This window comes from Lithobates pipiens, unplaced genomic scaffold, assembly GCF_037356315.1.
Source record: "Lithobates pipiens isolate NorthernLeopardFrog02 unplaced genomic scaffold, aLitPip1_a1.2 Scaffold_22, whole genome shotgun sequence".
Taxonomy (NCBI): Eukaryota; Metazoa; Chordata; class Amphibia; order Anura; family Ranidae; genus Lithobates; species Lithobates pipiens.
In genome coordinates this window covers 287,003,070-287,018,849 of record NW_027507784.1, presented here as the reverse complement: position 1 = coordinate 287,018,849, position 15,780 = coordinate 287,003,070, and the positions used below count along the sequence as shown (strand labels likewise).

General features: G+C 41.2%; 1 protein-coding gene across 2 annotated transcripts in view; it reads left to right on the top strand.

The window, feature by feature from the left end:
• Positions 1–15,780, top strand: part of MAD1L1 (mitotic arrest deficient 1 like 1) — a 1,159,769-nt gene that overhangs the window by 493,744 nt on the left and 650,245 nt on the right. For both annotated transcript variants that reach the window (XM_077449134.1, XM_077449135.1), the window contains one exon: positions 6,637–6,693. In XM_077449134.1, coding sequence (XP_077305260.1) covers positions 6,637–6,693 — 57 coding nt within the window. The remainder of the gene's footprint in view (positions 1–6,636; positions 6,694–15,780) is intronic.

Here is a 15,780-nt window from a genome sequence, read left to right as displayed (position 1 = left end):
AGCGCAGCGTGGAAGGGATTTGATGGTGGTGCGGAGGACCGTCTATGTGAACAGCTTTGTCCTGGATGTCTGCATGCTTAGATTTGCCTGTTTTAATCATCAGCCATGTGAGTTGCTAAATGTTGTACTTTCATTAAATGTAACCACATTGCTACACTTAGAGGCGCCACTCTTCTCTCGTATACTCAGTTGTGACATGATGTTACTTGTATATCAAGTCAAAATTTATAAAAAAAATGTTGCTTGTCTTGCAAAACGCGCTCAAATCAAGTTACTCTTAAATATGGATCACCCCGTTTGGATCAGCACACGCCATGCTCCGCGTTCTCAGCCTTGGAAAAGCCCGTGGCTTCGGTCTAGTCCCGAAGCGGTGGCCATCTTGGTGCACCCGTCAGCGTTTACAATGTGATTGCTCCGTCAAATGACAGAGCGATCACTTGCAAACAAACCGGCGTCATGTTGACGCCAGTAACTCTCTCCCCTCTGTGTACTGATCTGTACAGTGGAGGGGAGAGACCGGATGGCAACAGCGCTGTGGGCTGCATCTGTAGAGCCCACAGTGCTGCTCTGTGACCAGTGCAGTCACAGCCATCCCTCCATACTCTTCCAATACCCTGCCATACTCTACAATACTGTGCCCATACCCTGCCAAACCCTGCCAGTACTCTGCCGTACTCTGCCAATACTCTGCCATTACCCTGCCAATACTCTGCCATTACCCTGCCAATGCCCTGCCAATACTCTGGCATTGCCCTGCCAATTCTCTGGCAATGCCCTGCCAATTCTCTGGCAATGCCCTGCCAATACTCTGGCCATACCCTGCCAATCCCTGCCAATACTCTGCCATACCCTGCCAATATTCTGCCAGTACTCTGCCAATACTCTGCCCATACCCAGGCATACCCTGAAATACTCTGTAATACCCAGCCATCCTCAGCGATACCCAGCCATGCTCAGCCAATATTACATTGGGGGAGATGTATATTACAGTGGGGACTATATGGTGGTGGAAATTTCACAGGTTTTTGCAAATTCAATTATTTGCTGATCCGAAAATGATCTGATCTGTGACTCTGATCCAAGGAACGATCCGATCCATGAGTTTTTTGATCCTTTGCATCCCTACTCTCAAACCAAGATTTAACTGTATTTCATTAGTGGCAAATTCAGTTGATAAATGCAAATGTAGGTAAAGATGAGCAGATGATGGTAGGTTGTTCTGTTTTGTGACCTTCTTTGTAATAACAAATACCAGGCAGATTTATCACCTCTGATTTTAACTAAAGAGTGTTTGTTATAACTTTGCATTTCTGGTTATTAAGAATATCCCCAGTTTTGCGCTCTGTGCTGTAAAGAAAAGCAGAAAATATTAGCTCTTCTACAAAATAAACCCATTGCCTGTCTCGAGGATGCTTTCAAGACTTGTGCTTTAGCTACACTGGATACTGTAGAAAAAGTGAGGGCTTTTTGCCTTCAGAATGCCTTATATAGTCTTCATGGCATGAATTCAAACATAGTTTTATGGTCCATGCTTACTCTTTTTAACATCTAGCAATTCATGAATTTTTATTTTATTTTTTGCCTCCACATTCATTCTGAGGTCCTCCTGTTTCACCTCATCCCAATGTACTGCTGCTGTGTGCACAAACTTTGGACTCTACAATTTGCATGTTACAGCAGAAAACAAAATTCATCAAAACAGGATACATTTTTTGGGACAGAGATAACACAGGAGGTTACATAATAAAGACATTTATTTAAAGTATACGTTCAGCTTTTCAGAAAAAAAAAAAAAATGAAAAGGTGATCTAACTTCTTATCTACTCTTATTTCCCAATTGTGGTAGAATTTTGGCTGTATGCTATGCACACAGCCGCATCTATTGTGTTCATATAAGCACCTATTTTCTTCTTAAAGATATGATACCTTACCTTTCAACCCACTCATCCAAATAGACATGACCATCCTTCTTACGCTTTCACTTCCATCAGCATCACTTCCCCTGTGGGTAGTGAGCCTGGCTCTTTACACATAAACGGGAAGCCACAACCTGGAGCAGTGATGGCGAACCTTGGCACTCCAGATGTTTTGGAACTACATTTCCCATGCTCAGGCACTCTGCAGTGTAGTGGAGCATCATGGGAAATGTAGTCCCAAAACATCTGGGGTGCCAAGGTTCGCCATCACTGACCTGGAGGGTTTGCCTCCAACAGTTAAACCTCTCCTACACCGTTTGTAACCTCACAGGAAAATGAACACAGGACGTGAATGACCATAAAAGGACATGACCACACAGGATGTAGACAATGCAGGACATTACCAAATAAATACATGACACAGAATAAATCAATTTATACAATAACCAATGAATGATGACTACAATTCTGCTGATAGAAATCCTTAATATACATTGTTCCAGAGAACAATGCATACTTGGATTATGCTACCCTTCCTTGTGGATGGAAGGTTATCTGCAGATGCACGCTGCAAATCTCGACATGTACTGATCAGACACAGCAGAGACAATGAGCATACATCCGCCCATAACCGATCTTTGCAGAGCAAACATATCCCCCCAGACGATCGTCTGTGCAATGCACAGGGGCCCTTTCGCTGACAGACATACCCTCCCTCTGCAAACGCCTCTCTCCAAACAGGAAGTTTTCCACTACCTAACGGATCTCAACAAGCATCCATCTGCCCCAGTCAGCTCTTTAGAGTGGGCTGGGGGAGAAAAAAAACTGGGGAGACTCTTATGACAATACATATTAAAATACATCCAATATATCTTCATAACATTTTCCACAACACAATTTCTTGTGATTCATAGGAAATGGTGATAATGACGCAAAACTTATACAATTATAACTAACTTTTTTTTTTTTTTTGGTAGGATACTGACATAATGTTCCTTCAAATACAATACAATATCTCCAATTGTTACACTTTTGTCGTGGTCAACCTCTGTTTTATGCCTTCTAAACTGCTGCTTGTATAATGTCTGTAACCTTTGTCTGTATTGAAAACCTAAAATAGTAAAAAAGTGAACTAACACCCAGCAAGCAGTAACTTTATGGTACGGAAGATAAATGGACAGGCAGAGGTTCACCTCCAGATGATGGGAAGAAGAGATGACATCCAATGTGGTTAACAGGCATTTTCATTCCGTCTCTAACATATTCCTCCATTCTTGATGTATATGTATGGATGACTGGTTTGCCCCACCCACTGCTAAAATACCGAAACAGTCAATCAGATGCTTCTGCAGTTATCTGATGCATGTCCTCGAGCTCCTTTAATTTTTCAGTTTTCAAAGGATGCTGGGGGTTAGGGGTTTGGCCTACCAGTAAGTCAACCACTAAATTGTGTTTGGTTCAATAGAAAGCAGATGCAATTCACATACTGTACACATAGATGTGGGAGGATTGATTTCATGTATTTGATTAGGTACTTTTGTCTTTATTGGCTTTTTGAGCATCCACATGACACGAGAGTACGAACACCGATAGGAGTGTTTAATTTGTTTGTATTTAATTCCTTTGTCTAGCCTGGTCTTTAAGGGAAAACTTTATAAGGGCTTCATGGAGGCATTAAAAGGAACACTGTTACCTTGCTCATTCAGGGCTCAATTACAGTGTCTTTGCAAATGAGCCTCTCTAGCTCACTTATATCCACCTTGCCAGTGCTCCCTAGCCTTTCCATTCTCTTTTGCAGCAGGCCATAAAATCTCCATTGTCAGTTGCTAGAGGGAGCAATAACATGTCTGCCTTTTTGAATGCTCAGACTTGGAAGTTGACTGCTAGACCTGAGTATTGCCATGTGGAACAGGTCACATGCTCTTCAGTACCTTGAAACACCCAATATTGTCCCTGGTGGTGATAAAGCCTGACAAGGTGCATATCGGTGAATCAGGCTGGACCCGGTTTCAAAGATACTGTCCATTTTCCCTGAATCGGCAAGCTGACAGGTCTGCTGCAGTTCTTTTTTTTATTTATATTGTCACGGTCACAAATCTTCTATAGAACCCAATAATTTTTTTCGTTTATCCAGTAAATGATTCCTTTTTTGTGTTGTTCTAGCCTTTCCGCTAATGAGTCTATGGTAAATAGCCTTTTAATAAAATGTCCTTGTATGCACAACTTCAATCTATTTGAAGGGTGGAGATTGTGCTTCTGAATCTGGGAATGCATAATGGAAATAAAGTCTTCTGAAAGTGATAACGCTTTTATTAACTTCTATTGTTTACTGCCAGAAATTAGCGTTCAAATAGAGAAGACTCCTAGTGCATTCGTGAATATTTCAGAAGGATGTTAATTGTCCCCAAAATCGCTGTGTCTTTCCATATCGATAGAAGCTGTTTCTTTTATGTGTAGTTCAAAATCCTCATTAGACTCCTGAAATCTCCCCACATTATGAATCCTACTTAAAAGATAAAGTGACTGTTTAAATGCATGGTAATGAAAATTAATTTGCAAAGAAGTTTATTTAGACGCAAGCCTTTCAATCTGTGAAATAATTCTCTAATTAAAAAAAAAAATACACCTAGAGACATTTTGAACATTGAGTTTCTAGATAAGATGGCTGCATTGTCTGCCTAAATGACATGATAAATGTGAAATTGTTTTCATCTTGAACTGTTTTATTAGAAGTTTTTTTCTGAAAATGCGGACTGTTCCTGTTTTGCAGCCCATAAAAAACATCTGATAATCTGTAACAGTTGGTTGAATTACACAAATAAGGCATAAGTGGACTGTCTTATATTTGCAGTATATGCCTCTGTGATACAATTGACACTTGTTTTTTTTTTTTTTATGGTTGTGTGATGGATCACCTGATTCAATACAAGTTTAATCACATGCTTGTTTTTGACATTTCTTGGTTATTCCTATTGTTGGATAGATCTCTCTCCCACCTGACTGGTGCAGTGAATGCATCAATTCACCACACCCTCTGGGCACTTTTTATTCGCTTGACCCTCAGGCTTATTCCGACACTTTTTACATACATACAGAAAGCTAAATTTTTTGCTAGAAAGTTACTTAAAACCTCAGAATATTGACATATATTTGTCGAAAGCAGAGACCCTAATTAATATAATGGTGACACATCACAGGTCCCTGAAGACTGCGGGACCATTAACAAAACGTAGCACGGCTTATGTGCAGTGGGCAGCTGGCTGTGAAGCGGAAAGCAGCATAGCTGGCTGCCCACAGTTAGGATGCCTATGTTGGGAACCCAAAGGCTAGTGAAGAACTAGCCCAGTTGAGGACAGCGCTGGATCCCTGGACAGGTAAGTGTCCTTTTTATTATAAGTCAGCAACTACAGGATTTTTGATAGAAGATCCACCACCAGAAAATCCAAAGGCTTACCGGAGAGATTGAACTCAAACAGGTACACACCTAATGAATCAATCAAGCTTTTGATGTAATACACCAAAGGGCAGACTGCCTCAGCAGACATGACCTCCAATTGGATAGTAAATTCCAAGGATAGACCTCAGTGGGATTTGTTTCAAACAGGAAACCGGATAGATGATTTCTCTGGCATAATGTGATTATAAAAAAGAGAAGGGAGGCACATAGTGTAATTCCGTTTTAAAATGGGAAATATTTAATATAAAAAAGTTGATACACTCACATTTTGGTAGATAAAAAAGCACTTGTAATAAAAAGCTGTGGCTTCAGCAGAGCATTCCAACGTGTTTCGTCTCGTGAGACTTCATCTCGTGTTGATAAAGTCTTATGAGACAAAACATGTTGGAACGCTCTGCTGAAGACACTGCTTTTTATCACAATCACTTTTTTATCTACCAAATGGTGAGTGTATTAACTTTTTTATATTAAATCTTTCCCATTTATTTTAAAACAGAATTACACTATGTGCCTCCCTTCTCTTTTTTTATAATCGCATTATACTGTAAAAATCATCTGTCAAGTTTCCTGTTTGAAACCATTCCCACTGAGGTCTATCCTTGGAATTTACCATCCAATTGGAGGTCATGTCTGCTGAGGCAGTCTTCCCTTTGGTGTATTACATTAAAAGCTTGATTGATTCATTAGGTGTGTACCTGTTCGAGTTCCATTTCTCCGGTAAGCCTTTGGATTTGCTGGTGGTGGATCTTCTATCAGCAAGTTTTCTAGCACATTCTTTTATTTTGTTTTCAACTCACAATGATGTCCACTTTTTGATTGGTTTTAAATAGTTTTTTGGGATATTTACATCACTATATTGTGTACCTTTATGGTTTTCACCAATGTTTTTTCACCAGTGATATGCAATCTGGACATTATCCTTGGACACTATTTCATCTAAGGGTTTTTTTTGCACATTGTCACTATTGTATTTATCACTTTTTGTTTAGAGGTTTTACAGTTCGTGTAAATGTTTTTATACACTTTCCAGTCTCAGTTCACACTGTGATCATTCATTAGTGCTGCACTTATTCTGTACACGTTCTATATTTTGAAATCGATCCTTTACAGTGCTCGCTGTTTTGTTTTTCATATTTGAAAAAATATTCTTATTGGTGTATTTGTATTCTATATTCCTCAAATGTTATAAATGTACTATACTGATTATGTGTCATAGGTCACAGGGTTAGGCTTTCCTGACATTCCTTTCTTTTGTTGTTTTAGGCACAGTTATCTAAGGCCCTGGAAGAAGCTGGGATGCAGAAACAACGAGCTGAACTTGTGAGTATGAAAGGAACTACAGTAGTAAAAATTTCTGGGGAACAGATATATTGTGACATTTGCTTTAGCTGTGCTTCTGACATTTCTGAATTAGTGTTGCTTTATTGAATCAATAAATGATCATCAGCACATTAGACCAAACATTTTGGTCTGTTATGTCCTTTGTTTCCCCCTGTATAATTTGTGTGTTCTTCTAATAACTGCTCCCCCACCCTCATGTTCATGAAGCTGTTGCATTCCAATTGACATGAATAGGGCTGACTGTATGGAACTCCTGTGCATCCCTGTGCAGGCAAACATGACCCTCACATGTCCCCCTACATCCATGACAGTGAGGCCTTAAAGAATATGTAAACCCAATGTTTCATATTCTTGATATGTTCCTCTTGTGCCATGTAACTGTAAGAAAGACTATCTTGTTCTCTTTATATTGCTTCCTTTGTGTGTTATCTCTGATGTTCCTACCAGTGACTCTGCTTTACAGACCAAACTAAGCTGGTAAACGCACTGCGGTCAGTTCTCTAGCTATGCTGGGAACGCTCCCTGCTCTCCTTCATTGATCAGACTTTTTCCGGACACCCCCACCCCCTGCAAAGCCCTTTACTGGGAAGATCGGTGTCCTGCTGTTTCTCCTGCCCCCACTCTTATGTAGCTAAGAACAGAGGGAATGTGATCACTTATAAAAAAAAAAGTTTTTATATATTTTTTGTATATCTATACACAAATGTTTTGTCCTTCATTTCTATTTAAAACGGAATGGATTGTTTTACAAGGTGATCATTTGCAATTACTTGATGAACTTTACCCTTAGGCTTCATGTACACTGCTGCCGATAAACAGACGTTCAGAGGCAGTTGTCTGCTTTTTTTTCAGCTACCCTTGAACTCATTCAATGTTATCTTATCAGTACATGTACACAGATTTGTTTTAATGTTGTTTTTAGGCAGTTGAGTTTAAAGGCCTTTTTTGGAAAGCAAAAAAATGAGTTCAGATGCTGCGTTTGGAGGTATTTAAAGTGCTAAACACGGTAACTCACGTTTAGCCGTGTTTCGTTTACAGCCAAACGCGGCTAAGCACAGCATGTACATGCGGCAAAAAGGACGTTTTAAACGTGGATTACTATTTGTCAAGTTAAATCGTTCAGAAGAGGTTGTAAAAATGTCCCGTGTACATTAAGTCTTATCAAAAAAATAAACAAAGGTACCTTTAGAAATATTTAATGATTGAAATCCGCACACAGATACTTGTAAGTAATTGTAGGTTGGTTGTTCTTTGCAAACATTTTTTTCCTCATTTGTGCATCTGTATATGTGGTCATTTTCACTAATGGCAGATGCATCCTTTTCCCTTTACTGGAACTCTGCCTGGAACTCTGAATCTGTCCCCTGGCACATATGACGGGAACTTTCTAGGTTGCAGCTGTCAGGCCCTGGTTACATTACCATTAAAACATTAACTGTAGGTAAAAGCAAAACATATTTGTTTAACTAATAAACATAGAGCTGCATGCTGAAGTGATTAGTCAGTGGTGAGAAAGGTCAACTTTAAAGTACAATTCCGAGTTTAACCCTAACTAAGCTTAAAATACTCCCTCCCCCCTCATAACCACCTAAGCTGACTAACCTGTGCAAGAAATTTGCATATACTTACCTAATTTCATGCCACTCTATCTATCATGTGTCATCCAACAGCAGCTGCAGAGGAGATGAGAGAGAAGGGATCTCTGGCAACAGATAAATGACTGAAGCCTATGCGTCACGTCATTGCTCTAAGCTTTACCAGCAGTTGTCAAACGCACTCTTCTCCCCCCTGTTGCCGGCCGTAGGCTGTCACAGGGAAGATCACATGACCGGACCAGAGTGGCCTGAAAGTATGTTAAATATATGCATCTTTATTATACAGGTTAGTTAGAATACGTGTTAGTAAGGGGGTATTTTTAAGTTTAGTTGGGATATCTTGGAATTCTAATTTAAGCCCTTAGTTCTCCTTTACTTTCTCTTTATGGTTCCAGTGTCCCCTTGCTTACTGTTCATTGCAATAGTTCCACTAGTTTCACCTTCAAGATATATAAAGTATCTCAGAAAAGGGAGCACACCCCTCACGTTTTTTGTAAATATTTTATTATATCTTTTCATGTGACAACACTGAAGAAATTACACTTTGCTACAATGTAAAGTAGTGAGTGTACAGCTTGTATAACAGTGTAAATTTGCTGTCCCCTCAAACTAACTCGGCACACAGCCATAAATGAGTACACCCCTAAGTGAAACTATCCAGATTGGGCCCAATTAGCCATTTTCCTTCCCCAGTGTCATGTGACTCATTAGTGTTACATGGTCTCAGGTGTGAATGGGGAGCAGGTGTGTTAGATTTTGTGTTATCACTGTCACTTTTTCATACTGGTCACTGGAAGTTCAACATGGCACCTCATGGCAAAGAACTCTGAGGATCTGAAAAAAAAAAAAAAAAAGAATTGTTCCTCTACATAAAGATGATCTAGGCTATAAGAAGATTGCTAAGACCTTGAAACTGAGCACCAGCACGGTGGCCAAGACCATACAGCGGATTAACAGGACAGGTTCCACGCAGAACAGGCCTCGTCGTGGACGACCAAAGAAGTTGAGTGCACATGCTCAGTGTCCTATCCAGAGGTTGTCTTTGGGAAATAGACATATGACTGCTGCCAGCATTGCTGCATAGGTTAAATGGAGTGGGGGAGTGGCGGGGTCATTCTGTCAGTATTCAGACCATATGTCACACTCTGCATCAAATTGATCTACATCACTGTGGTCCCAGAAGGAAGCCTCTTCTTAAGATGATGTGCAAGAAAGCCCGAACTTATTTGGTTCAGATGGTGTCAAGTGTGTGTGGTGGCAACCAGGTGAGGAGTACAAAGACTAGCCTGTCTTGCCTACAGTCCAGCATGGTGGTGGGAGTGTCATGGTTTGGGCCTGCATGAGTGCTACCGGAACTGGAAGCTACATTTTATTAAGGGAACCATGAATGCCAACGTGTACTATGACATACTGAGGCAGAGCATTATCCCCTCCCTTCAGGGACTGGGCAGCAGGGCAGTATTCCAACATAACAAGCCCAAACACACCTCCGAGTTTACCACTGCCTTGCTAAAAAAAAGCTTAGGGTAAAGGTGATGGACTGGCTAAGCATGATTCCAGACCTAAACCCTATTGAGCATTAGTGGGGCATCCTCAAATGGAAGGTGCAGGAGCACAAGGTCTCTTGACATCCACCGGCTCCGTGATGTCATCATGGAGGAGTGGACAAGGACTCTGATGGCAATCTCCATGCCCAAGAGGGTTAAGGCAGTGCTGGGAAATAATGGTGGCCACGCAAAGTATTGACACTTAGGGGTGTACTAACTTTTTTTTGCCAGCAGTTTAGACATTAATGTCTGTGTGTTAAGTTATTTTGAGGGGACAGCAAATTTACACTGTTATGCAAGCTGTACACTCAGTAATTTACATTATAGGAAAGTGTCATTTTTTCATTGTTGTCGCATGAAAAGATATAATGAAATATTTACAAAAATGTGAGGGGTGTACTCACTCTTGTGAGATACTGTAACGTATTTGGCAAATTCCTAATGACTTGTATGTTCCTGGTCATAAATCATGATTATGAAAATCGGTTGACCTACTGGGGACAATCTATCTCCCTCACTTGTTTCTTTTGTATCTCCATTCCCCCACACCTACCTGTAAAGGTTCCAGTTTCCTTACCTTTAGTAGGAGCTATCCTGACACTAGTCCCTGATGTAGTTGCTCTTTGGGACATAATGCTCTTCTTTGGAGGCTTCTCTAGTCACATATAAATCACTTATTTGCTTAACTTCAAAAGCTGTTTCCCTAATTATTTTGTTCTCTTAACCCTGACACTGACAGTATGCATATCTGCTGCTTCTTGGTGGGAGGGCCTTTGCACTGCATATTTGCAGACCAATTTGCGGAATGCGCCTAATCGGTCCTTGTGATCGGGAACTTTCCGATCACATGCTCATAAAGCCTGCCCCACCTCCCAGCAAAGGGGTAACTAAAGTGTTAATTTTCCTTTATGGGTTCTGTGTTATAAACCCCTAGGTATCTAAATTTCCCATTACTGGTAATGTGATGAGTCCAAGCTGTGAATCTGTAAGATAGTAGCTATGTTTAATACATGTAAATATGTAATGCTTCTAAATATATCTTTAACCAATTTATCTCAATTCTCCTTTTTTTTTGTGTTCAAGAACGAGCCAGTGTTGGCTCAGTATAATTCACATTGGTTTGATCAAGGCCTGCCCTTGGGGCTTTTTAGCTGTGCGGGGGAAGAGACTGAGATGCAGAATTGTATATATTGTACAGTCTGTCATGTTTTCATTGTCTCTCATTTAGCATAAGGTTTGTGGGTAACCTCCAGGAGCTGCGTCGTTGCTAATGGCTCCTGTGCCCCAGGGAGAAAAGCGAGGATTCCATTTTCCTGAAATATAACTTTAATTTGTTAGGAAGAGAAGAAAAATCTGCCCTATAATCCAATCTACATGGCATACAAATTGAGTTAAACAATTAGCCTTTCAGATTAGGAAGTGCTTGATCTTTTGTCAGTGTCATCTTAATGACTTGTGTAACACCTTTCCCGCCCCCACCTACCTTTATATTTAATATGGCATTGTTTGAAGTTTTGTCATACATTTATATAGGCTTCTTGGCATGCTTTCACTTCTTGCATTAAGTTGAGATATAAATGTTAAAAATGCTCACCAGTCAGAACTGAAAATGAAACATTGAAACACATTCAGGGAACATAGCCTGTTCATTAATTTTGTTTTACATCTTGCTGGGCCGCAGTACAACAGCCCTAAGCCCAACTCCTCCATGACAAATGTTTACCCCTCCCTGTTTATTTTTTTGGCCTGTGCTTACTTGTAAATTACACTATAGGTGGTATAGTTTGTTAATGACATCCAGGCCAGAGAGGATGGGTTGGGTGATGCTGGTCATTACACAGTCCAAAAGAAGAGGCGGACAGTACAGAAAAAGCTTTTGAAGTAAGCTAGGAAGCTGAGGATTCTGGGTACCATCTTAAAAAAAAACTGTAAGCAAATAGGTTATACTGGGGTTGGGCGCTACAAGTGACTTATTACTGAAGAAGCAAAGCAAGCGAAAACACAACAAAAGGCAATCACACCAAATTTAAAATCCTTGTAACCATAATCAGTTAAACAAGTGGAAAATGCAAATCACAAACGCAGACCCTAGGAGGAGTAGTGTATGTAGCCTAGCACAAAACGGAGTCAAAACTAGTACAATGCTCCTCTATTAGACATTAGCGATTGGCCGAACACCCAATTATTTTAAATATAGTGCCTGATGGGGGGTGGTGGGGCGCGCATCTGTACCGTGTATAGAACCCGCTGCAGCAAAACTGATATTTTATAAAGAAAAAAAAAAGAAGACATTTAAATAGATTTTCCCTGCAAGCTTCTTTATTTGGAAAAGCTGGAATTTAGACCCTGGGCAGGTGGGTGGCAGGAAGTGTTTGTTTTTTGTTTTTTTCCGCTGCAGCAGCAGGGGCAGAGAAATGTGCCTGCTATACTTTACAGCTGGTGGTGTGCTGCTGGCAGACATGTTGCAAGGACCAGTGACACCCTTTGCTATACCATCATCCCTGTCAGTGGTGGCTGCTGAGAGGTCATGAGATATAGCAGGGGTAGACATGAAAGGTGAGGAGGAGAAGATTTATGTCCCTTGTGTGTGGCTTTCAGGTGCTCTTGCCAATGGGCTCAATGATGACCGGTGAAATGCCTAGTCAAGCATGTGGTAACCAAATTGCTGATCTTTTTCCCCACACTTGATCTGCTTGTGGCAGAGATTGCAAATGGCACATGTGCTAAAAAAATGCCCACGCAGCTGAGCTGTGGGAAGTGGGCCGGGAAATAACAGCTCAACAATCCACTGGAATAGGGTGGTTGATCTCTGCTCTTCCATGATGGCTGCCTCTGGAGGACATCTTGCCTTGCTTGGGTTGTTTCTCCCCCTCACTTTCCTTTTCTGCTCTATTTCGTACCCAAGTTGCGTCAGTGACCTCATCATCATCATCATCATCCCTCCCATCCTCATCACTGGAGCCAACTTGGCAATACACTGTGGCTGGGGGATCATGACTGCCAATTTGTTAGTTCTCCCCTCTCTGTAGGCTCATGTTACTCCCTTCCTCTACCTCAGAACCAACATCAGAATCAAGTAATGTCTGTGCATTCTCAAGAACCAAGTGGCCGACACTGTGTTCAAATAATTTAGCTGACTCCTCCATGCATGTTGCTGCGGCTATGGCAGGAGTAGCTGTGGACAAGGAGGCAGAATAAGCCGCTTTGGCAGCTGCAGTGGATTTCTCGCCAGTGTCTGCTTGGTTGATAGAGAGTGAGGATTTTTTTTAAATAAATCCTTTATTTTTTCATCTTTTCTTTCCATAGATTTCACATTACATTTCGTTATATATCTACAAATTCAACAGCTATGTCTTATAATATTGCAATCCATACCTCAATTCCACGTCATCCTCCCCCATCCCTCATGGTTTAGTAAGCCAGTCCACTACCTCTTCTACATCCTATGGCTGGAAAGCACGGTCAACATCACTAATTAGAGACAAATGTGCCCTGCTTGAGGACCGACCATGTCCATCTTTGCCTGTTGGCACAGACGCAGCTGGCCCCCTCATAGTGGCATGGGAATGTCTGCAACTCCTTGTTGGCCTCCCAAACGTGGGAATTACCCAACTTTAAGTACTGACGCTAACAGAGATGTAAAAACTATTAAAAAGGGGTAACACCAGTGTCACAGTCAAAAAAACTGCTGCTGACAATTAAAAAAAAAAAGAAAAAAGGCGGCAGGCAAGGGACAAACACACAGCAACCGAAAAAAAAGGGGGAATACAGCACTAAATGTTATGTAATGCTATGTTAAACACTACACTACACTGACACACTATATTCACACACTATATTAACACTATATCGAACGACCCGCATATTCGAGTTTTTCACTGGAAAGGCGGTTTGGGCCACATTTTTGCTTAGCTCAAACTGTTTGGCCAACACTATTAGACAGAGTAAGGTATCAAAGTAAAGTCTGTTTAGAAAAGAACACTGCATCATCAACAGACTCTCCTTCGTGCGAGCTCTGGAGTCATCTTTCCAGTACATGTAAGGCAAAAAAAGAGGTGGAAGGAGAAAGAAAACAATTGTCTAAAGCTTGCCATACATTATACAATTTTCTTCTTTAATTTCTTTTAGATTTACATTCAACTATGTAGTGCAATGGCCTGCCTGGTTGCATACAAATTAAAGTGTTTAGATTTGACCTTGTATTATATGGTTTTGGTAAATCTAAAGGAAAATTTTACAAGAAGATTGTATAATGTATTGCAGGCTTTGCCTAGTATACGTGAAGATATGGATAAAAGAAATGTCAGAAAGGTAGGTATTGCACTCACATACACAAAGATGAGCACAGCATTTCAGTATGTATAATGTTGGCTGGCAGTGACTTCTGGAATCTTTGCAGAAAAAAAGAAGAAGAAGGGGGGGCCTCTGGGTGTAGATTTTTTTAAAAAGCAATTTATTCACAGGTAAAACAAAGAGATTATGCACTCACATTTTCCAAGGCATAAAAAGGCATGTAGAATACAAATGGGGCGGTTTTTTTCATCTGATTCGTCCGTCACATAGGATCCGGTCCGCGGTTGTCATATTGTCCTCTCCTGGCGTTACCACAAGTTTGTTGTTTCAAATATGCCGGCTTGGTGGACGCAGAGGATGTTGTTTCCAAAGCGAGGCTTGGTTAGTGATGACACGCGGGTCGCGGGGTTGTGACCGGATCCTATGTGACGGACGAATCAGATGAAAAAAACCGCCCCATTTGTATTCTACATGCCTTTTTATGCCTTGGAAAATGTGAGTGCATAATCTCTTTGTTTTACCTGTGAATAAATTGCTTTTTAAAAAAATCTACACCCAGAGGCCCCCCCTTCTTCTTCTTTTTTTCTGCAACAGTCTAGGAGCCTGGTTTCAGCTCCCTGTGGTGGTTGATATTTTTTGTTCTCGTCAACTTGGCCCTTACTCTTTAGTATAGAGTCTAAGTATGCAGAACTCCTAATGTAAAAACTTTTTCTGGGTCAGTGACTCAAAGTAAAATTATCTTGGATCCGTATGACTAAACTCCGAGGGGGTAGAGCGAAACACGTTGGGGTCATGGCCTGGCGGAAGACCAGGCTGAGGCTGTCTCTTATACCACCATAGGACTCCGTGAATGTGCGGCATCAGGGATCTTTCCTCTCCTCTTCTAGTGGCTACAGGAGCTGGAATGCGCTCCACCCCTTGCTTGGCAATTCTGCAGTGGTTGCAGCATCACAAACACTACTCCCCATAATCGAGCCTGAGAGGCACACTAAACAAACCGTGGATTAAAATGATTTTAGGCCTGGTTCGCACTATTGCAGGTTGAGTTTCCGCACCTACAGCCAAAACGTACTTCTCTTTAAAAACGAGGGGGGGGGGGCTGGCATTCACCCTTATTTGCACCACCACACAGCACATTTACAGGTGTGGGGACTGCCGGGAAATGCCATGGTGCAAAACACCAAGGGATTTCCCGACCACTTTGTTTTCAAAATAGTTCAGCAAACTTTTTCCTGTACGAAATGCAGGCACAACTGCCCAGTCAAATGAGCTGCCATGCCCACACAGAGATGCAATAGTGTGAATACATTTTCCTATAATATAATTCACCCTCTCTTTGATGTTCTGGGATCACCATCTGCTGAGCTATGAAAATCTCAGTTGAAGTAGATCTAAATTCTATAAGTCGGCACCCCCCAAATAAAGTTGTATAAATGGTCTTTGCCAGCCCCTCTATTATTGTTGCGTATAGCAAACTGTATAAATCTTTTATAAAAAGGAGGCTTGTAGATAGCAATTTAGTGCAATCAATCACGTGACTCTTGGACAGTTTCCAAGGCTACTGCAGGAGGGGCTGAGCAGCCATGTGATCTCTCCGGCTGATGTCAGAGGGAGATCTCAGCCCCTCCTGC